General features: G+C 51.3%; 1 protein-coding gene across 2 annotated transcripts in view; it reads left to right on the top strand.

Annotated features, from left to right (window-relative positions):
* The window catches only part of LARGE1 (LARGE xylosyl- and glucuronyltransferase 1), a 379,220-nt gene that overhangs the window by 319,992 nt on the left and 36,951 nt on the right, over positions 1-22,277 (top strand). Inside the window, exons 9-10 of one of the 2 annotated variants that reach the window (XM_008705631.2) lie at positions 5,831-5,986; positions 21,430-21,593. In XM_008705631.2, the coding sequence (XP_008703853.2) occupies positions 5,831-5,986; positions 21,430-21,593 (320 nt within the window). The remainder of the gene's footprint in view (positions 1-5,830; positions 5,987-21,429; positions 21,594-22,277) is intronic. The other variant, XM_040637428.1, reaches the window with a different exon arrangement.

Here is a 22,277-nt window from a genome sequence, read left to right as displayed (position 1 = left end):
TACCAGGAGGGAACCTTCTGCCACAAACGGTCAGGCAGAGATTTACAGAAGAGACGCATTTGAGTTTGGCCATGAAGGACGACAGGCAGGCATTCACACGGTAGAGAAGGAGGAAGGATGTCCTGGGGAGGGGGATAGAGCATAGGCAAAGGCACCAGGTCATAAAAGACAGGTTCCAGAAATACCAGGAAGTTCTTACAGCCTGGAGATAGAACAGAGACGGAAAGCGGGAACCAGTTTGCAACAGGCTTACCTACCAGACTAAGGAGGGTTGTAGAAAATTCTGTGGGTCATAGAAAATCAGGGGAGTTCTTGAGACAGAGACCTGTTTTCCAGATACCCCTGATCCCCGTGACTTGGAAGACATGAGGCCCATTTCTTGTTTACCTGGCACTTACACTCGGGCTCTGATGTCTTAGCATTTTGGCACCATAAGTTACTTTTATAAACCTTTCAAATTCTGAGTGCTCCAGAAGCCGAATTTTTGACTGAGCTCTTCCCGTAGCTTTGTCCTCGTACCGAGGTCTCATTTCTACCTTTGAAACGCTTTTTCCTTGATGGGCGATAGTGTCTCATGTTTCTCCTTTAATCAAGTTGACTTCTGCTATCTTCCCAGATGGTGCTTAAGTTTCCTGGACAGTAATCCATTTCTGTCAATTTCTCTGGCTTTCTGCAGGCTGACTCCCAAGTCTGCATATACACTCAGCCTTCACAGACATTTCACATCCCATCAGATCCCACCTGTGGGGCCCTGGAGCCTGGCAGTTTCCGCAGCCTACCTTGCCTGCGACCTGGATGCCTCCTTCTCTGCTTCCTGCCAAGATGGGGGTTCAGCCCCTGTATCTAGAAGTCCTAAGCCGTCCTGAAGCTTCAGTATCCCAGGGATGGGTGAGGTCCCTGTCCTTGGAAGGGAAAAGTAGGCTTCTTTTATGATCCCATAATTCTTCTGTAAGTCTCACATTCGTGGCTGTGAACAGAGTCATGTAATGATTACAGACATGAGAAAAATGAGCAAAACATCCCTAATGTCTCTATCTCTTTGGGTTCGAATCCTGACTGCTCCCCTTCCTAGCCGTGTAACTTGGGACGCTTTGCTGGACTTCCCCCACCTGTAAGATGCCATAAGGAGACTATCACCCGTGCTCTTGAATGAGTGTGTTAAATGAGCTGTGACAGCGAAGTTTTCAGAGCAGTGCCTGGCACGTAGCAAACATCCAGTGTATGTTAGCTGCTGATAATAATTGTTACTGCTGTGCTGACGGGCCTCAGGAAGTGCAATAACTTACGATAGGTTTTCTCCACGAGCCTTGATAGACTCACACGCACTTACCAGCTCCCTGCAAAAATCTATTTCGGGGCACACTCTCCAGTGTCACTCCATCTCGTGTGTGAAAGCTTGTCAGCAAATGTCATCTACACCACCAGCTTGCTGCCCCCAAGCCAGCAGTGATGGGTGATGCTGTCCCTCAAGGGACTAGGACATAACATTTCTCAGTAGTCAGACAAGCACTGATCAAAATTATCAGCCATACTAATCCTGAGTCAGATTTTCTGAAGCAGGCGTGGGGTTTAGTGGAAGGAACGGTGCCCCGGGAGACAGAACATGGGCACGGCTTCTCCTTCTTCTTTTTTTTTTTTTTTTAAGATTTTATTTATTTATTCGGCAGAGATAGAGACAGCCAGCAAGAGAGGGAACACAAGCAGGGGGAGTAGGAGAGGAAGAAGCAGGCTCATAGCAGAGGAGCCTGATGTGGGGCTCGATCCCAGAACGCCGGGATCACGCCCTGAGCCGAAGGCAGACGCTTAACCGCTGTGCCACCCAGGCGCCCCACGGCTTCTCCTTCTGCTGTGTGACTCTGGGCAAGTCACTTTCTCCCTCTGGGCCTTGGTTTCTTTATACTGCAGGCAGCCCTGCCCAGGAACCATCACGAACAACCTCTCTTTAACAGCATCCCCTTAAGAGAACATACCACACCTATAATTTAAAATGGACAGTTCTTTAATATCCTGCTCTCTCTCACAGTTCTAAGTTCCAGAAAAAGGGTCATGATCCCTTGTGTCCCACCTTTGCATCCACGGCCCCTGTCAGTGCCTGGCACACTCTCAGTGCTCGTTTTAATATTTGTCGAATGAATGAATGAATGATGTGGTAGAAAGAAAAAGATTTGGGAGCAGGGCAGACCTGGTTTTGTATTGTGATTGGTGACTTACTAGCTGAGTGACCCTGGGTTAGGCGTGGCTTCAGCATAATCGTCCGTAAAATGGGAATAACAGAAACAACCTTACCAAGTTGTTTTGAGGATTGAATGTGAAAAGATCACACACGCGCACACACCAACCATGGCCCGATGTCTAGTGTATAGTGCATATGAGATAAACATGGCTATTTACTTCTCTAGAGCCTAGCATAGGGAATAGAGTATGCTGTGCCCTGCTTAGGAGAAAAAGGTAAATCTGAATATATATAAGTTTCTCTCTCTGTAGGGAGACTCCAGTTTCTTGAGCCGGACGCACATCCCTCAGCCTTCCTGCTGGCTCAGCACTGGGCAAGCACCAGGATCTCTGAGTGAGCCTTTGAGTGGGCTTCTCTGTCCCAGGGCAGCCAGGTGGCAAAGGGTTTTCCCAAATCCCCTGGCCTGCTGGCGATCCCACCATCTTCTCCCCCAACCTTCCTTTATTTACCCTTTGCTGCTTTTTCTAGAACACCGGGCACCAGTGTCTACCTGGAGGTATAATAGGCAGACTCAGATCACTGCCCGGGCGCAGAACAGAATGAGATACGATGGGATAAGAGGCAGCCTGGAGTGAGTCGGGGGCACCTGGAAACCTGGGTCCTCGCCGTAGCCTTGACCCGGTCCATACTCACCATGTGATCTCGGGCAAGCCGCCTCCTCTGTCAGCTCCCTGCCCTCATCCCCAAGGCGCTCAGCCCCCTGATGCCATACACGATGGCAGTAAGGAACCTGGGGCTTCATGTCTCAGCTCTGCTGCTTACCAGCTGCGAGATTCAGACAAGTCAGGGACCATCTCCACAAAGTGGACATTGGGATCCAAATGGGCTTATTTGGGGGATTTAACGACACAGTGTCTCCAAAGTGCCTGGCAGATTTGTGCACAAGGAGTGAAGATTTGTTTGTCTGGGGACCCACAGGCCAGCCCTTATTTTTACTTAGTGTAAGTTTCTCCCTCGGAGGAAGTTCAAGTTTCCTGAGTCAGATCCACATCCATCAGCCTTCCTGCTGCCTCAGCACTTGGCAAGCACCGAAATCTCTTGCAGCAAAGACATGATCCCCACAGGGTGTGAGCGACACCAGCTCGCATGCAATTATTTTAATGCGTGGCCCAGGACCTTCTCGCGCCCGGGTTGGTGTATTTTCGGGGGGAAGAATCTTCCCTCTCCTTCCCTCTCGCATCCTTCAAAAGGCACAGGAAGAGAACGTACCCTACACGCTCCTCCTTTCCCTGAAATGCAAGCGACGCCAGGTGGCCTCCTCCCCGGGAGGGTCTGCTGGCAGGAGCGGGGCAGGAGGGTGGCAGGATGCTGGTAGGCAGGCTGCTGCCCCCGTCTTTGAGGAGAGAAGAGAACCCTCAGAATTCAGGGCCACCCTGGCCTGCAGGCACTGGGCTAGGCTTTTGTTTCAGCCTCTTAACTACTTTCTGGAGTTGGGATTGCTGGTTCCCACCTTGCACATGAAGAAACCAAGGCCGTAGGGCATAAGACCAGGTGCCCAAGGACACACACAGCTAATGAAGAGCATAGCTGAGATTCACAGCCAGGCTGGCCTGCCGTCCCCGGTGCCTGCTCTGCCATTACACCACGTTCCCTGTGCCAGGAGAGAGGGACTTGGTCTTGCCGAACAGTATTTACCCAGCCAGCTGCAAGGGCTGTGGCTGCCATACACCTGGGGGACCCTGAGAGAGAGGGCCTTCCAGATCTCTCCAAATGGTGGTGGCCCTGTTCAGGCACCTGTAAAGGAAGGAGCCAGGAAGAGACCGAGCTCCGGACACCCCGTTCCCTTCCTCTGTCTCACTGTCAGCTGTGCTGGTCCCCCATCATGGGAGGCGAGCAGGGCAAAGGTGAAAGCTAGTTTATTTCTTCCATAATGTGACAAGGCATGAACAGGGAAGTTTTTAAAAACCTGGCTTCTCCTGTTCTCCCCATGCAGACAGAAGAACAGGGGCTTTGGAATCAGGTTTATTCAAACTTAGGTTTGAATCCCGGTTGCCACGTTTACTAACTTTGTGGTCTTGGGCAAGTCATTTCTCCAGTTTCTTCATGTCTAAAATTGCATTCCTTGTTCAGGTCACTGTGAGGATTAAAAGACCATGACTGTAATGCTGACGGTGAGGGCCCCTCCCTTCCCCCACACCCTGCCCCAGACAGCTCCCCTGCCAAGGACATGAGCTCTCCCTGCTGGCTCCTCTTTTGGCCCTCCCACCCCACCACTTGTGTCTTGTCCATTACAGTCAGAGCGTCTCTCAAACCCAGAGTTAGTAATCTCCCCCTCCGTAAAATCCCCAGTGCCACAGCTGAGCTCTGAGCATGACCTGCGTGGAGCCAGGCTCTCCCTGCGCCCCGCTCCCCTCTGCAGCATCCTCTCCCACCCACCCCACCCAGCACCTGTGCTCCGGGTGCAGCACGTGACTTCACGTCTTCCCCAGGGCCTTCCCTCTGCCTGGACGGTGCCATCACCATCCCCTCTGTGCTGGCCCCCACCACCCAGGAAACTGGTCCATTTTTCAAGCCCCTGTACATGCATCATCTCTAGAGCTACTGTTTTAAAGCTTGCGTTCCCCTTGACCCTCCCTCCACGATCACGTTCTATGCCCCGTTTGTGGACAGGTCTCTGGCCAGTCGCCAGCCAAGCAAGGGCGAGCACCATCCGCAGAGGTCACTGCCCCATCTCCCAGCGTGGTCCACCGGAAGCCCTTGCTAGCCAGCCTTTATGGAGCGCTCACCTTTTGCCAGACATGACTTACGTGCTTTACATGTATTACCGAGTTTATTTTTCATGGCAGTTCTATGACACGGTGCACCCGTCAGTCCTGGCTGGAGGCAGAAACCATACCAATTATTCGAACAGAGAATTTAATCGCTAAAAAAGGCAACTAGACATAAAGTGTTGATTTGGTAATGAAAAAAGCAAAAATAGGAAATCGCAGGAGACAGTTACCCCCCCGCCCCGGAGCTGAAGGAGCAGAGGGAGAGGTGGGAAACATTACCACTCGGGGCTGGCACCCAGACCTGGCCTGGGGGCAGCAGGAAGCTCCCTCTGAGTGTTGGAAAAGCTGCAAGACGATTCTAGCTGCTGCTCCAGGAAGAAAGTGCCGCGGCCGCCTCGAGAAAGTCGGGAGGGTAACTCTTGCAGGAACAGGAAGCAACAGGGGGGCCACCTTCCTTTTTCCTCCACCCAGACTCCCAGTCTCCCTCCTACGGCCCTGGCTGGTGGTATCGAACAGGAGGGGGCTGGCAAAGTAGAAGTAGGGTTAGCAGAGCCCAACCTCAGTGTCACCACGCAGGCTGGGAGCTGAGAGACGGAAGTTTACATGCTGACACAGGCAGGAGCTCTTGTTCCCCCCGTTTCACAGACAGGGAAACTGAGGCACAGAGACTAAGTCACTTGCCCAAGAGCGGAGGCAGGATTTGAACCCACGCCGTCTGGCCTCAGCGCCCTTCCTCTTCACCCCGCTACCGTAAACGGTGAATGAGTGAGCGAGCGAGCGAGTGAATGGACGAGCCCACAAACGATGCTCAGACCCAGGGGCCAGGAGAGTCTGCGTGCCAGCGCGAGGTCCTCCCCACCTGCCCGCCTCCTTGTCGCCCTGCCAGGTCATTCACTGGAACTCCCCCAAGAAGCTGCGGGTGAAGAACAAGCACGTGGAGTTTTTCCGCAACCTCTACCTGACCTTCCTGGAGTACGACGGCAACCTGCTAAGGAGAGAGCTCTTCGGCTGCCCCAGTGAGGCCGATGTCAACAGTGAAAATGTAAGTGGCTCGCGGGGCGCCCCCACCCCCATGCCGGGCTCGGCACGCCCGAGATGGACAGGACGCTGCCCTTGTCCTGGGCGTTCCCTCTGGTGGGGGAGGCCGGTGCCTCCGCATCTCCCCTCCATGCTCATCGCTGTGGGTGCAGAGGGGGACGCTCGGCTCGGACGGGGCCGGGGGGTCAGTCGGCAGTGCGTTTCCAAGCAGAGGAATGAGAAGGAGCCAGAGCACCCGTGAAACTGTAGTGAGGGTCTCTCTCCATAGCCGGGAGACTCCGAGGCCCTTGCGGACGTGGCCCCACACGGGAGAGCCAGCAGTCAGCACGGTCAGTGCGTGGGTGCCATCAGAGACTTGCGCAAGTACTTGGCTCCTGGAGGGTCAGCACAGGCGAAGAGAGTGTTAGGTACGCGGGCGCAGGCATAGCTACCACCTGCACCTTCCTGTTTCTTTGCTGCCTATCATTTCTTCCTGTGTTGTATCTCGTCTGATGAGTGTAGAAAGCCTCTTGCTCTCCCCAGTGGGAGTGGAGAGTGGGGACCCAGGGAGGTTCGGCGGCTGCTCACAGCCAGCAAGGAGCCAAGCTGAGAGTGACTTCAAGTTCTGGGGAGCAGGAAGTGGGGAAGACAGCACACCGTCATGGAAAGGTCAGGGCTTGGCAGGGCAGGCCGACCTGGGTTTGGCTTGAATCCCTTCCAGCTACCAAGTAGGTGACCTCGGGCAAGTTACCCAACCTCTCTGTGCTCCTGTTTCCTCAACCACCAAATGGAGATGCGAAAGGTAAAGGCGTGTTTTGAGACTAAGTCGAACTTGGATTTGAAGCACCTGGCTCCGCCTCTGCCGCATGTTAGACGCTCAATAAGTATTTCCTCCCTCTCCTTGACCCTCAGTATTAGACACAGCGAACATTTACTGAGGGCCTTTCCGTTCTGAGCACAGAGGACTCATAGGTACAAAAGGACACCGGTCCATGCCGTCGCGGTGCTAATATTCTCGTGGGGGAAACACAGCGGGTAACTATGAACCTTCAGGGAAAGCCATCAGCCAGTGGCTCCAGTGAGCAGCTGGGCTACTCCACTGGTTTGCAGGGTCGGCATGGGGGATGGGGAGCTTCTCTGAGGTGATGTTCCCTCTGAGTCCTGAATGACGGGAAAGAGCCGGCCATAGAAGAGCAGGGCATGAGGGAAATTCAAAATCAAAGCTGTAGGGGGCTCTCCCCTCACGCCTGTTAGGATGTCTGTTAGCAAAGAACAAAAGATAACAAATTGGTGACAGGTGGGGAAACTGGACCGCTGCCCTGCTGGTCGAGTGCGTGCTGCTGTGGCTGCAGTGCCGAGCAGGAGGCCGGCTCCCCCAGGAGTGGCCAACAGAACTGTCCTGTGACCCCACAGTCCCACTACTGGGATGTATCCCGAAGCACTGAGCCTGGGATCCCCAGGCAGTCGGTGCATTGCCACGGTCACTGCAGCATAATCTTGACAGCCGCAGGTGGAGACCCCCCCACCCATCCACTGATGAACGGATAAAATGTGCTCTGTGAGTCCAACATAATGTTGTCCAGCCTTAAAAAACAAGGAACCCTTACCCTCTGTGACAGCATGGTGGACCAGGGAGATGGTAGGCTGAGCGAGAGAAGACATCCCCAAAGGATAAATACTGCATGATGCCTTACGCCACATATAGAGCTAGACAACAGAATGCTGGTTACCAGGGGATGGGGAGAGGGGTTACGGGGAGCCCCTGTTCAGTGGGTGCAGTGTTAACCGCCCCAGAGATTTGCTGTTCGCTGCAGGCTTGTAGTTAACAGGGTATGGTGCACCGAAACATTTTAAGAGGGTAGGTCTCATGTTAAGTGTTCTGACCACACTCAACACACACACACACACACACACACACACACACAACTAGGAAACTTTGGGTGGGCAGGGGGTGGGGGGCGATGGATATGTTTATTACCTTGATTGTGGTGGAAGTAATGTGACTGTAACGTACGTCCAGACTCGCCAAATTGTTTTCATGATGTGTGATTTTCTATGTACCGGTTATACCTCAGGAAAGCCGGGGAGGGAGCTGGAAGAGCAGAGGAAGGACGTTCCAGGTAGGGGGGAGTAGCCAGTACAAAGGCCCTGGGGCAGGCCAGGGCCGATATGAGGACCTGAATGTTGGCCAGTGTGCCCTGGGGGTGGAGGGGAAGGAGGAGACCAGCAGAAGCTGAGCATCAGGAAGGCTGGAGGCAGGTGGGAAGGATGTTGTGAACCAGTGAGAGAGTCAGAATTCTGTTTTATTACTGTTGTCGTTATTGTTTATATTATGTTGGACATCATGAGAATCCGTTTCGGCTCCCAGAGGCAGGGGAGGGTCTGTGGAAGGTCTGGAGGATACATTCATCTGGGCCTTTACCAGGATGACTGGTCCCAAGGTCACCCTGCCCTCCGGTATTTGGCTCCCAGGTCACAGTGGAGTCCCCTCGAGCTCTGGCCCATCCCCACATCACCCTCCATGGCTTTGCTGGTGTCTGTCCTTCTTTCCCACTGGCAGTGGAGGAAAGAATACCATTAAGCCCTTGAACTCTGGCTCAGATTCTAGGAAGCACTTAGAGGTTTTGACAAACACTGTGTTCTTCTGGTTTTTCCTTCCTGCTCAAATCAGTATTTGCCATCATCATCAATATCTGAGTGCCCATTCGGCACTTTTTCCCCCAAACACTAAATGAAAACCGTTCTCTTGCCTTTGTTTTTTCCTGCATGGAAAAAAGCCTTGGCAGGACGAAGCCCTCAGTTAATCGCCCCCATCCGTGAGTCCCCCAAGTGCGCTGTTCAGCATCTCACAAGGTGGGGCTCCCCTTAGACGTGACCCACCCGCTTCTCCGACCACCGGCTTGCCAGGTCATCGGGGTGGGGACGGCGTCAGTGGTCCTTCTCATAATCTGTGACTGCATTTATCTGCTCAACAGGCACGTGTGAATGCCAGCCACGTGCAGGGCGCTGGGGTTGAACTCAGAGGCTGACCCCGTCCCTATAGGGAAGTCGAGTGCCGCGTAACAAGTGTCAGAGATGCCAAGACAATGGTCTCCCTGGGTGCAGGAGAACGAGAGGGTGGCCGCTCTGAGGCTCTCCACAGCTGTTACCCGAACACTCTGCCCTTGACTGTACACTAGCCACACCCACCGCCTCTCTGTTCCTTCTGCATTCCAGGCTCAGTTCCAGGGCAGGGCCTTTGTGCTTGAACACCCTGCCCCCAGGCATCCACATGTCTCAGAAGCGTCCTCAGAAACTTGCCCCGCCCCTCACCTCCAGTAAAGCCGGAAGGCACTGCGATGTGCCCCGTTTTCTGTCATCAGAGCACCTGCTACTGTTCACAGTTAGTAGGTCCATGCAACTGTCTCCTGTTTCTTTTCCCAAATAGAAGACCAGAATAGAAGACCCTTAGAGACTTTGCCTGTCCTGTTCACCCCCGGGGACTCCTTCCTCTAGCAGAGAAGCAAGCACATCATAAGCACTTAACAAATATATGTTGAACGAACTGAACAAATAAGAGAGACAAGGAAGTACCGGGTAAAGGGCAGAGCAGCTGGAAAGCAGGGAGCCCAAGGAGTACGTGCTGGTCGTTGGTGTCCTAGAGCACAGGCATGTCGGCAGTGACAAGAATGAAGCTGACCAGAGGGGCCTTGGCTGTGCTTAGTTTAGACTCCGACCTGTCCGGCAGTGAAGAGCCGCCAAAGGGCTTTAATCGTGGTCAGATTGACATTGGAGGGAAATGACTCCCTGAGTGGGACTTCACACAGTGAGAGGGACAGGTTAGAGGCAGGGAGGCCGGTTAGAACATTGCTACGCCCCAGGCGAAAAGATGACGTTGGGGCTCTGACTTAGGGCAGCAGCACCGGGGATGGCGAGAACAGGTGGGTTGCTTGGTGGGTGCTAAGAACAGGGGCAGGTGCAACGAGCCCTCGTAAATCAAGACGGCAGGCCCTGTACCCTCCTGCAGCCAAGTTCCTCGGCTGAGCCCACTCCCCGTGTGGCAGGGGCCAGGGCCAGAAGAGTGGCTGTAACATTGGGTCCCTGGAACCGCATCCCTGCAGGGAATTCCACCGCCTGGTCCTCGGCAGCATGTCAAGTGTTAGCAGCAAACAGAGCCAGCGGGAAAGGGGAAGATCTTGGATCTGGGCCCATGCTGGATGCTCCCTGCTCTGTGGGAGGAGGTCGTTAGAGCTTTGACAAGTGACAAGAGGGTGGCAGTCTCGAAGAAATGAAGTCAGGAATCTCTTAATGGGACTGTAGGTCCTGGAGGGGAGAGGCCTCCTGTGACAGTGTCTGCCAGGCATTTGGTCCTTCCAACAGTCACCAGCCACAGGGCTAGGGATCCGGAAGGAGCGTCGCAAATCGAAGCCTGCACTAGCGAGGGATGGAGACGAGGGGGGGTCGTTCTCCAGCATAAGAGGCACCGGACCAGGCCGGCACTTCAGTAGCACACGAGAAGGGCGTTTCACACACTAAGGGAGAAAGGCGCATCACAGAAGACTTCCTGGAGGAGGTGGGATTTGAAGGCCCAAAAAGGCAGAATGAGGGCATATAGAGCGTGGACCTCGTGGGAGGGAGGGAGCAGCAGGGGCAGCAGAGACCAGAGGTGAACAGGAACAGGGCACGTTCAGAGGAAGGCAGTGTGAGAACATAAACAGCTGCACAAGTTCATTATTGTTATTTCTTCACCAGGGGGGTGATGATGATGGTGATAAGACGGTGGGCTCACTTGTCATCGCAGCTCAATCATTCAGGAGACGTGTGGCTCAGAGAAGTCATGTGAGTGCTCTGAGCCTCGGTTCACCATCTGATAAATGGGGGACAGGGATGCCTTTGTCATAGTGTTTCATGGATACTTTATGTTAAATCACCAAAAATGGGACTCGGCACCAGGAGCACAGCGTTCGCTGAGATGCGTTTTTTTCACAGATCGCAGTGCCGAACCCATCTGATGTTGGGTCCAAATCGGTTGTTCTATGAGGGGTCTTCAGGTTTGATGAACATTTTTCCTAGGCAGGCCTGGCAGAGGGGGAGCCCGCAGCGTGGCTTAGAGCTCCGTCTGTAAAGCGTTGCTGGGCCGTCCGCTTCGCTCTGGGCCACACGATCCCAAGTGCATCTCCCACCAATTAAGAGACTCCGGGAAGGAAGGAGAGGCCACTGGGCTGACTTTGCTGCCAAAGAATATAAATGAATGAATTCAGGAAGCCAGTGTGAGGCTACGAGGGGAAGAGCGGGCCCCCGTTTTAGACTCTGTGTGTGGGGTTCTTGCTCTAGCACAAGACGATTCGGTTTGGAAGAGCTGGCTGCGTCCATGGTTTAGACTGACAGGAGCTGGTGTGACACAGAGCCTCTCCTGCCCCGTAACGTCCCTCCCTTTTCCTCAGGAACCCGGCCCCTCAAGGGTATGCAGGGAACCCTGGGGCTCCACAGAACACAGGCGGATAATCACGGATATTCTCCACCCCCAGTCCATGGCAAAAATCGTACAGCATCTCTTAACAGGCTTGCATCTGGCCTCTGCTGGAATCCTCCCAAAGACAGGGAGCTCATCACTTACAACAGCTTACTCCGCTGTTGGGGAAAGCTCCAGATGCTAACCCGTTCTTCCTCATGGTGAGTGTAGTCTTCCCTTCTCTAAGGAATCCATTGGTCTGAGTCCTGTCCTCTAGAGCAGTAAAAATTAGGTTACCCCCCTTCGTGTCCCCAGCAGCCTGGCCAATAGGGTAGCATGTTTCCATACATTGGTTATTCGGAAACCTGCATCTCTCCCTAAGCACTGTATTTATAAAACGATGCCGTATCATCAAGAGTGCCTTGTTCCACCTGAGGGAGTTTTCCAGCTCGAGGAAGCTCACCTTGCAAAACGCAGAGCTGTTGGCATGTGTACGTTTTAATCAATTTGGATGGGACTCTGGTAAAGGACTTATGCTTCCCTTGGTAGCCTAAGTATACAAAACTCAGTTTACAATTTTCAGTGAGTAAGATGGCACTTTCTAGGCCAAGGGGGCAGGAATTGGCCAGGGGAAGGAGGATGCTGTTTATCCTGGCAGGAAATGGCCTGGGACTGTCCTGCTTATTCTGCGGAGCTCTTTCTGACAGCTGTCGCTTTCAGTTTCATCGGCTTCAGAAACAGCCCTTTCTGGGCTCCCCTCCCCATTCCTCCTTCCTCTGGCAGCTGGAGAAAGAAAAACCAATGATATGGAAGTCAGAAAGACCCGGAGTGAAAGAATCGTGCATGGTCGTGGTAGGAGTTCAGTTGCGAAACACAGCAAACATCCAAAACGTGCAAGAAAAGAAAAAAAACAACAAAAAACGATGCCAGCGAGTTTTGACCTGTATGTGGAATTGTAAGTCAGTGGACGGTGTCTGCAGACTTAGAGCTTCCTTAGCCCATGTCCACTGCAGACATCACTAATCAATGGTCCCACCCATTCCACCCGGGCTCAGTTCCCCACCCACCCCCCGCCCCAGCATCCTTGCCAAGACAGCCCTCCAGGAAACCCGTACCAGCCTCCGAGTGATGACACAGGAGATGCTGAAGCCTGTTGGGTCTGTCTCCCTGCGCTAGACGTTAGTCACTCTGGGTCTCCTAGAATGGAGACAGCTCTCTGTGTCGCTTCAAGACCTTCCTCTGCTTTTTTTAGCCTCTGCCAATTGGGGGTTTCCTGCAGGGAAAGAGAAAAGGAAGTACAACTTGAATCTTCACCCCGATCGAGGGAGGTAGGCTTTATGAGTCACATTTCACAGATAAGGAAACCAAAGCTCAGAAGGGATGAGTTACTTGCTCAAAGGCAAACAGCTCCCTAAACGGCGGGCCACGATTGGAAAGCAGGTCTGTGTCACTCAGAAGTGATGATCCGGGGCCTCGCTTCCCAAGTGGATGGAGCTCCATCTATCAAATGAATATAATGAAAACGATGGGTTATTCAGCGATCATTCCAGTGGTTTCTACTTGTAACCATTTCCTACTCTTTCACAAACCCTGCAAGGTAGTTATTACCTCTGTTTCTAGAGGAGGTCATAGTGGCTCAGAGAAATGAAATCACGGGACGGGGTGGTGGCAGTGTTGGAACCTGTATGAAGCTTGACCCACAGCTGAGTGGTCTTTCTGGAGGTATTTGCAACACTCCCTGGTCTACACCTGCAGTACCCACTGCCCTGTATCCCGGCACCCCTGTCTCCTGGGGCTCCTGACTTTGGGTCTGCAGAGCCCGCATCACTCCTCAATAGATTATATTGTTGACTTTTTTATCTTGTTGATTATGTCTCTCCCTACCAGAATGAAGCTCTGTGACTGCAGGGATTTTTATCTCATTCATCAGTGTATCTTCATCCCATAAAAGACAGCGTGGCACCCATTCTGTGCTCAGTGAATTTTGGTGAACACATGAACTATTATAAGTCCTTTTCTTGAAGCATCTGTGGAGTGCTGGAAAGATCCCTGTACTTGACATCAGAACACCTGGCCCGAGCACTAGATCTAGGACTTCAGGCATAACTCTCCCCTCCCACAGTAGTCTCACCTGTCAAATGGTCAGGCTGTCATGAGGTCAACCCTCATGGGGTTAAGGGTTAAGGTGTGCAGAGTGCCGCCCTTCCGTAGGAGGCCTGGTTCCAAGCATTGGCCAGAAAGCTTGTCCTGACGCCTTCCCTTCCAGCTGCTCTGATACTCCCCCCTCACCTCTGGAAGGAGGGTTTCCAAACTCAGCTCCCTCATCCGACAAGGGTTTTGGGTGGCCTGCGCGGCCACGTTCCCTGATACCACGCCAACCCAGAAGATAAGACCACAGCGTCCCCATGGCTCAATTAGAAGTTAAAAATAAGACATATATAAGCAGACTCTAGACACACTTCATGGCATCAGTCTGCATGGCTGTGCCAGGGAACAGATGGCTCTGTGGAAACAGCTGTATCCCGGAGAAACCTCAGAGAAAAGCAGAATGCATTACTGCTCTCACGTGCGAGCTGCGTGTCACCAGCTCTTTCATCACACGGTCGGCAGCGGAGCCCCCGGGTGGACAGCGCCAGACAGGGCCAGCCCCCATGGGTGTGTTAAGTTCTAGAAACCCGAAGGATCATAGCCTTTGCCTGCAAGGCCAGGGGTGAGGATAAAGGGAGGCACCACAGGGTCACGCTACTCTGGTGCGTCTGGGCTGCAGGCACAGCATCACGGTCTGTCCGCTTTGTTCCTGGCCAGCTCCAGCTTGCACACATCCCTTCTTCACGCTCCTGGGCTCCGGTCGTAATCTGTCCAGACGTGCCAGGTGCTCTCCCCTAGTTTTGCTTGCAGCCGCTCCCTGCCCTCTTCTTCCGGCAGACCCGTCCTCCGCGAGCCGGCTCCTCGTGCAGCGTCTAAGAGGGCAGCTCTGGAACAAGACTGCCGCAGGTAAAATCTAAGGAATATGAAAGGTTGGGCCAATTATTTAGACTCTTTGTGCCTCAGTCTTCCCATCTGTAAAATGGGAATCACAACTAGTCGGCCCGACAGGCTCAGTGAGGATGAGGCGGGACAGCTGAGGAGCTCCGGTCAGTGTGGCCTACAGCACCTGCCTCCCCACCCTCATTAAGTTTCACTGGTATTATGAACATGCAGTATTATGCTTGCCGACTTGCTTCTGTGTTTCCCCACCCAGACCAGATGAACAATTTAAATGTAGAAACTGGGGTTCATTCCCCAGTCCTAGCGCAGGGCTTGGCATACAGTAAGGGCCTATTAATTGTGTGTCGTGTATGGATGAATATGGATACTGGGAGGGAGAAGACCAGGCCTTTTCCTCATTATTTCCTCAAAGCCTGAGTGCTGGAAAGACTCTCTCTGAGCGTTCCCTGAAGAGACCTAAATCCATGCCTTTCCTGTCCCATGAGAGAAGGAAGGTGGCCCATGATTTGCTTTTCCTTAGTAAGTGTTTTGAGTTCCCAGAACCTCGTTGATTAATACGCACAGCAGGCAACCAGTGAGCTCGTAATCTTTCTCTACCTGTCCGGCTGGTTTAACAAAGCTTACCTGCTTCCCGGAAAACCACAGGGAGGAGCCCTGAGGTGTAGGTCTCAGGAGACGTGTGTTAGAGCCCCAGCTTCTATGGGCAAAGCAGCTGAGGGCACTAGGGCAGCCCTGCCTGTCTCATTCAGTACTGGGAAGAACAGATGAAGTCCTGGGTGTCAGGGCGCCAGAAAACCTGAAAGTAAACGTTGAAAGTATCAAGCAGGACTCTGGAGTGTTACCTTACCCACCAGGTACTTCCACCCGTGCTGTGGAGGCATCAGAAGGAGAGGCGTCATAAGAAGAAGTAGACTCCTTGCTTGGTCTGTTGTACTCTGTCTGCATCACTCACTGGCTAGAAGAGGCGAGTCGGTGTGTTGAAGTAACACAAGCAATTGTAAATTGGGCTCCGCATGCTGGAAGGGTATTATTCATCAAAGTCCAGATGGGTGTTTCTGTTTGGCAGGTGGCTTTTCTCCAGGTTCAGGGGCCCTGACTCCTTCCATCTTGTGGCTCTGCCCTCCATGGAGCCTAGGACACCTCTCCTGGATGCCCTTGCTCTGGCCGACAGAGAGGAGTGTGCGTGAGTCTGCCTCGGAAGTGGTGCCCATAGTAGTGAGAACCTGTCCACATTCCAATGACCAGACTTGGCCACACAGGAAGGTTGCAATGCAGCCTGGCTGTGCGCCCAGGAAGAGAAGAGACCATGAATCTTGGTGTATGCAGAAGGTCCCTGCCACCATGGAGGGTACGTGCATTCAGTCCCCTGTAGTCCTAGAACCACCTAGCATTAGACCTGGAAAGAGCCCCAGAGATTGATTAACAAGGCATTGTAGTGACTTGGTTATGTACAAGATCACAGAGAAAATACATGTGGAGGTAATAGCTCAGCTCTGTTCGCTCATCATGTGACCTTGAACAGGTGGCTAGACTATCAGATGAGGAATGCTTTCATCTGTAAACAAGGCAGACCGTTGTGGCTTAGCTGCGGAGTCAGTGTGAGTATTAACTGAGAAAGTGCCTGCAAAGCTCCCAGTATGTTCTCTGACCCTAGTGAGCACTCGATCCTTGAGAGCTCTTTTCTGAACCCCAAACTCTTTATCTTAGGAATCGGAGAAATGACTTGCTCAAGGTCAAAATGAACGTCAGGGGGATTAGGTCTCCGTTTCTGGTTATCCCCATAACCTCTCTCCGTAGTCTTTCCTGACTTTGGACAGAAGTCCATGAGGCTGGAGCCAGGGACGTACTTCCAGCCCCTCTGAATCCTCCGGCATGACCAGCCATCATTTCTGACAGCTCAGAGGTCAGTCCAGGCCACAGTCCTCAAGGATGGGAAGAAATAAATGCAAACTGCTTAAAGGGCCATTTTCCCTTGAGTCCAAATCTCCCTGTGCCTCAGCTGGCTGCCCAAAGAAGCAATTTAGCAAATGTGTTTTATCTCAGGAGAATCTGTCTTTTGTTTCTGTGACTGGCTTGTCAGGAGCCTACTACCCGCCCTGGCCACAATATGGAGTGTGGTAGCGTTCAGGCCCTGTTAATGAAAGCCCTCCCTTCAGCTCAGCGTCTCTCTGGAGAAATCACCCATACCCTGGGTGGAAAGGAGGTAGTTTTTAAGCTGCTCCAGCCTTCCCCCTGAGATAACATCAGCCATGCAGTCAGCAATAAGAAATCCTCGATCAGAATTTGAAAAGGTACATAATGTAATCATAACATTGCTTGGGTTTTGTGCAGCACTTTACAGTTTACAAAGCACTTTTACACGCATTAGCTCCTTTGAGAAAATTGCAGGGAACTCGTTAAGGACAGAAAAGTATAAAGAAGCCAATAAAATTCATCTGTGAACCCAGCAGTCAGAGAAAAGCTTTGTTAACATTGTAATACATTCCCTTTGGCCTCTTTTCTATGTGGCTTTTTGTTTGTTTGTCTCTCTGCTGTTTTGGGATCATACTGCATATGCATTTTTATGGCCTGCTTTTTCATGGAGCATTGTGTCTTCCACAGTCTCTTTGATCCTTGCATGTATCCCCTGGGAGAGGAGTCACTGCACTGCAAAGATGGCCCTGGTGTGAGGTCCCAAGACTGGATTCTCAGTCCGGATCTGCTTCTCCCTAGCCATGTAACTGGCAGATTACTGAAAGCTTCTGAGCCTCAGTTTTCTCCTTTGTAAAACAGAGGTGTGTGCTGAGGGATTGAATGAATAAAGCAGTCCACCTGAATGCATTTAGCACCGCGGCACAGAGCAGGTGCTTGTCCGTATTAGTGGAGCAAAGGTACAAGCCGCCATGTTGAGAATGTTCATAATATTAAACTCAAGGAAGGCAGTCTGGTTGGTCCAGAGTTCCATAGATTCTGACATCGTATGTCGGACATCATAGTTGATGAGCCTGCCACAATAGCCAGTGTGGTTGGTAGACAACAGCATTCTCTCGACCCTACCCCTTAAGCACTGTGATGGCCACAGGTGACCTAGGGATGTGGATGCCACTGAACCATGTCATTGGTACCAGGAAGTTCAGAGAGGTTACTTATCTCCTTGGACTGCTGGTAGACCCTCCCAACCAGGTCAGGCCATGCTTTGGTAGTTCTGGGAGCACTTTCATTGGTCACTGTTCCTTTTTTAAAATGAGTACATCCAGTAGAGGCTAGATGTTCTAGGTGCAGGAAATTCAGAGATGAATGGGATACAGCTTCTGCCTGGAGGAACCCACTATATATGGGTGCTTTTCAGAAAATGGCTCCTGGAGCTATTTACCTTGGAATGTTATTTTCCCCTGACTCAAGGGTCTATGCCTGCGTATAGAGAGAGAAACCCCTATACACACATGCATTTCTCATGCTTTGGCCACTAATTTCCTTTCTCACATGATGAGGATACCTTCTCTTCGAAGGCTCATCAAAGAAAGACCCCCACACACACACACATCCACGCCCATCCTCACATGTTCCCACTCCTGTCCTCACTGAACCAGAAGCCATGCGCTCCTGTCAACACTCCTATTAACTCCTGTTAAAAACACCACACAAAGCAACCCCCACCCCGAAACAACCCTGCTTTTGCAAAAAGCTTTGCAGATGTGTATTCTCTAAAAAAGAATAATTGTGAGTGTTCTTTTGTAGTGTGGGTGAGAGAGGAGGAAGGTATGAGTTGGTTAAGTTTCCCATTGGGGGGTGACATTGTGGTTTCTAGGTATATTTGGGTTCCTCAAGGAGGAAGATATGGGGAGTGTCCCCAGCACTCATGAGGCAGAAATGCTTCCAGGCTCAGCGAGCTCCTGCCTTCGCTGTCCTCGCCCTGCTGTCTCCTCCAGGTGGTGACTAAGGACAGAAAGCATCCACCCAGGTGTCTCCCCTTCCTAACTCTGATAACCACCATGGTAACAGACGACATCTGCTGTGTCTTTACTCCAAACACTATACTCTGCGTGTGCAGGATCTCTTGGAATCCTCCTACAACCCCCTGAGGTAGTTCCTGTTATCATCCCCATTTTACACTTGAGGAAGGCGAAGCTCAGCAGAATTAAGCACCTCACCCACTCGCCCAAGACTGTATGGACAGGAGTGGGATAGAACCCGTCACCTCAGTCACGGTGCTGCATGTACTTCTTGACCTGAGGCCTAATGAGCATCTTTCCTGAAGAGGTAGCTCTGTAGTGGAAGGACACAGACCCAGGTTCGATCTCCCTGAGTGACCTCAAGATCTCAATAGGGCTTTTCAGCACATGCCTGACTGGAGGGCTCCAAGGAAAGGGATCACGTGTACCCAGCACCTTGGACAGAGCCGGGTGCGTGTCTGTGTGCTGTCCAACACATTTTCAGCCATCACAGACTCTTGAACTGCAAATATAGGAGATGATGGGCTAAAGAATGATCACCTTCTATGCATAACATTAGAGGATGCGAAAGGAAAATTAGAAAGACAGGCCTTCTAATGATGACAGTCTTTGTGTAGCAGATACTTATGCGTGCAGCACATGAATATTAAGCATCTGTCATGTCGTGGGCATGGTGCTAGGGGCAATGATAAAGTGTCACCGTGTCTCCAGGAAAGTTGCCCTTAGATAATTTCAGATCAAACTGACAAGTGCTTTAGCGGAGTTATGAATTGAGGGCTCTTGAGGCCCAGAGAAGTGGACCAGCTCTACCTGGCAGGGCTAGCAGAGGTCTCAGAGACAGACCAGGTGTCATCCAGGCTGAATCTTGAAAGGCAAATAGAAGGTCCCCTGGTGGAGAAGAGCAGGGGAGGGGAAGGAGGGCAGTAGAGAGGGAAGAACAGGTACGGAGTTGCAGAGGGAAGGAGGGAAAGGCAGGTTTGGGAAGCAGAGGGATCACTGGTGCAAATACAGGGTACACGGAGGGCGATGGGTAAGAGAGAGAGGATATGATTGTCAGCAAGGATCTAGGTTTAATCCTGCAGTTCAGAAGGGGGCCCTTGGCTCCTAGAATATTAGATGGAATGAGAATTCCCATTTCCTGGCCTTACATGAGTCACGCTATTGGGCCTAATAGGAATCTTCAAATAGGCCAGGACTTCAAATCGAACTTCAAAAATGGAAGAGTCTCCTTGACTGCATCCTTGTTAAGAGTTAGAAATCTTATGATGGGTGAGAATATCTCCTCGATCACTGAATCTCCACTTATCCCCCCCAAGCGGCATTTGGAAGTAGGTGGGTGCATTTGGAGTTGTACGAGGCTGTCTGGAGAACTCTACAAGCATTTAGTGGGCTGGTGCCCTGGAGGCTAACTGTTCAGGGATACATGGGACAGGTCGCATAATGCAAAAACTCCCTGCACAAAATGCCAGTGACCCCCCCCCCATCAGTTATCTATGGCTCCAAACCTGTAAAACCTCAGTGGGGTACAGTGAGAAGTGTTTATCGAGGCAGCTGAGCTCAGCTGGGCTTGCCCCTACACCTGGGGCAACTGCAGAGCTTCTGCTCTACTCCAGGTGTGTCTCATCCTTCAGCAGGCCACCCAGGCATTGTCTCGTGGTGATGGGGGAGGTGCGAGAAACATGCAGTTCTTCTCGAGGCCTAGTCTCGTTATGAGGGCAGTGTTCCTTCCCTATCATTTTATTAGCCAAAGTAAGTCACATGAAGAAGAGTAGAGATGTGGGAAGGGGTGAAGACTTGAAGGGATGAACACAGTCATGTGCCATCGCACACGTCTTAAGAAATAAGGCTATAGCTTAATCTATCAAGACAATGGTTTTAACTGAGACAGGGTCATACAGAAGTGAGTTAATAGAATTCTTGTTTACTACACTATCAGTTTGGAGATTTAAAATGTATGTGCACCTTCCTGGAAAACTGCTCTGTTACATTCAGCTGGGTTAGTAGCTCTAGCCATGTAAAGTGTAATCTGCGTTCAACTATCCGCCATGGTGTGATGGACTAGGCTGATGTCACAGAAAAAATACTAGAACCAGCTATGTGGCCTTCAGCAAATTCAATTGAAATACAGCTTGCATATAATAGATCCACCCATTCTAAGTGTAGAGTTTGTTGACTTCTCACAAATGTATACACCCACGTAACCATCCCTGTAACCATGACATAGAACATTTCCATCCCCCAAAAAACTTCTCTCCTGCTTCTTCCCAGTCCATCCACTCCGCCCCCACACGTCCACTGATCTAATTTCTATCCCTATTGAAGTTCTTTTACTTTTTCACTGCAAATCTTCATCTATGGAACAGGCCCAGTCACCCCTGCCCGGGAGGGTTCTGGTGGGCTTGTCATGACATGGTTGTGCGTTGGGCAGCTGTGCATACTCAGATCTGGATATTGTGCATCCGCATCTGCCCACGTCAGATGCTAAGTCTTTGGTTCCCTGTTGGAACGTCATCCAGCTCTTGCACTAGGTGGGGTAGGAAGGCAAGTAGAACTACGTAAAGAATTTCCATAGGCAGATTAAGGGAGCAGGACTTGCTGAGAGTTAGAAACAAGAAAGAAGAGTGGATTCCAAGACTTGGATGAAATGAAAGGAACAGATTTTTAAATTTTGTCTGTGGGTTGGTTTAGTCTTTCTCGTCAATACCTGGTACAGAGATTGAAGTCTGTAGCTCTAGGTGGGAGAGAAGTTCATGCAAAATCACTGCTCCTTTTGGATTTTTGTACTTTCTTCCCTGTTATTTGGAATTGTTGTACTAGGTCACCTACCAAAGCATTTTGTTTGTTTTTAAGGAGTTTGTGGTTGCTTATATATTTGTCAGTGGTGACCACCATCATTCTCAGCTCAGAGAGGGCTTGTTTCTCAGATGATGAGGACAACTGCCCTTCATCATTGTCTTTTTGAAATTAAATTCCAGAGGAAACTGAAACCAGTGATCCTGTCCTCCCACGTTTGACCCATCAGTAACCTCCAATGAGTAACCAACTCAGGTGAGGGCAGGCTCCTCATTCCTTGGGGCTTCCGTTCTTGGTCCCATACTCCCTTCTCCTACATTTCAGCTCCAGAAGCAGCTCTCCGAGCTCGATGAGGACGACCTGTGTTATGAGTTCCGGCGAGAGCGGTTCACCGTCCACCGAACCCACCTGTACTTCTTGCATTATGAGTATGAGCCGGCTTCGGACAACACAGACGTCACCCTGGTTGCTCAGCTCTCCATGGACAGGTAGGCAGATGGGCCCTGACCTCCCCGCAGTCCCACCCTACAGCTCTACACCCAGTGGAAGGGAGAAGGGAGAGATGGCCTGACAGACTTAGGCTCAGGTCACACTCCTCTCTAACACTGAAAACCGAGGGCTCTTGTCTTTTGGTGAGGGCAGTGGTTTTGAGAATAGAAGAAAAATCGATTCTAAAGAATAGAGCTCTATTCAGATTACCTCAAGGAAAAGGGGCATATTATAGGGAAACACATATTCTGGAACCACTCTCACTGCTAGAAAGCAATTGGTGTTTCTTTTCCTTAGTGCATTAATGCAACAAACACCCATCAAGCCTTTATCAGACACACTGATGTGATCCCCACCCTTATGTGGCTTAGTGCACTGATTGTCAGCTTTGGCGGGCAACAAACTGAATCACCTGGGGAGCTCTTAAAACAAATTCACCTTCGAGCTCCATTGCAGACCAGTTAAGTAAGAAGATTTGGGTGGCGGAGACCTTGCATTGTTTTATGCTTGTGATGTGCAGCCAGGGTTAAGAACATGAGTATCGTGGTGTGAACTGCAAATAAATAGTTGAGTAAAATGGTTATAATTGTGATAAGTGCTTTGGAAGGAACTGAGACTGATAATAACAATGTCAAGAGAGAGACCTTCCTTAGGTGATATGGTCAGGGGAAATCTAAGGAGAG

Source organism: Ursus maritimus, unplaced genomic scaffold (assembly GCF_017311325.1).
Source record: "Ursus maritimus isolate PB19 unplaced genomic scaffold, ASM1731132v1 scaffold_21, whole genome shotgun sequence".
NCBI classification, from domain to species: domain Eukaryota; kingdom Metazoa; phylum Chordata; class Mammalia; order Carnivora; family Ursidae; genus Ursus; species Ursus maritimus.
Note: the sequence above shows the minus strand (reverse complement) of the source record. Positions and strands in the feature narration are given on the sequence as shown.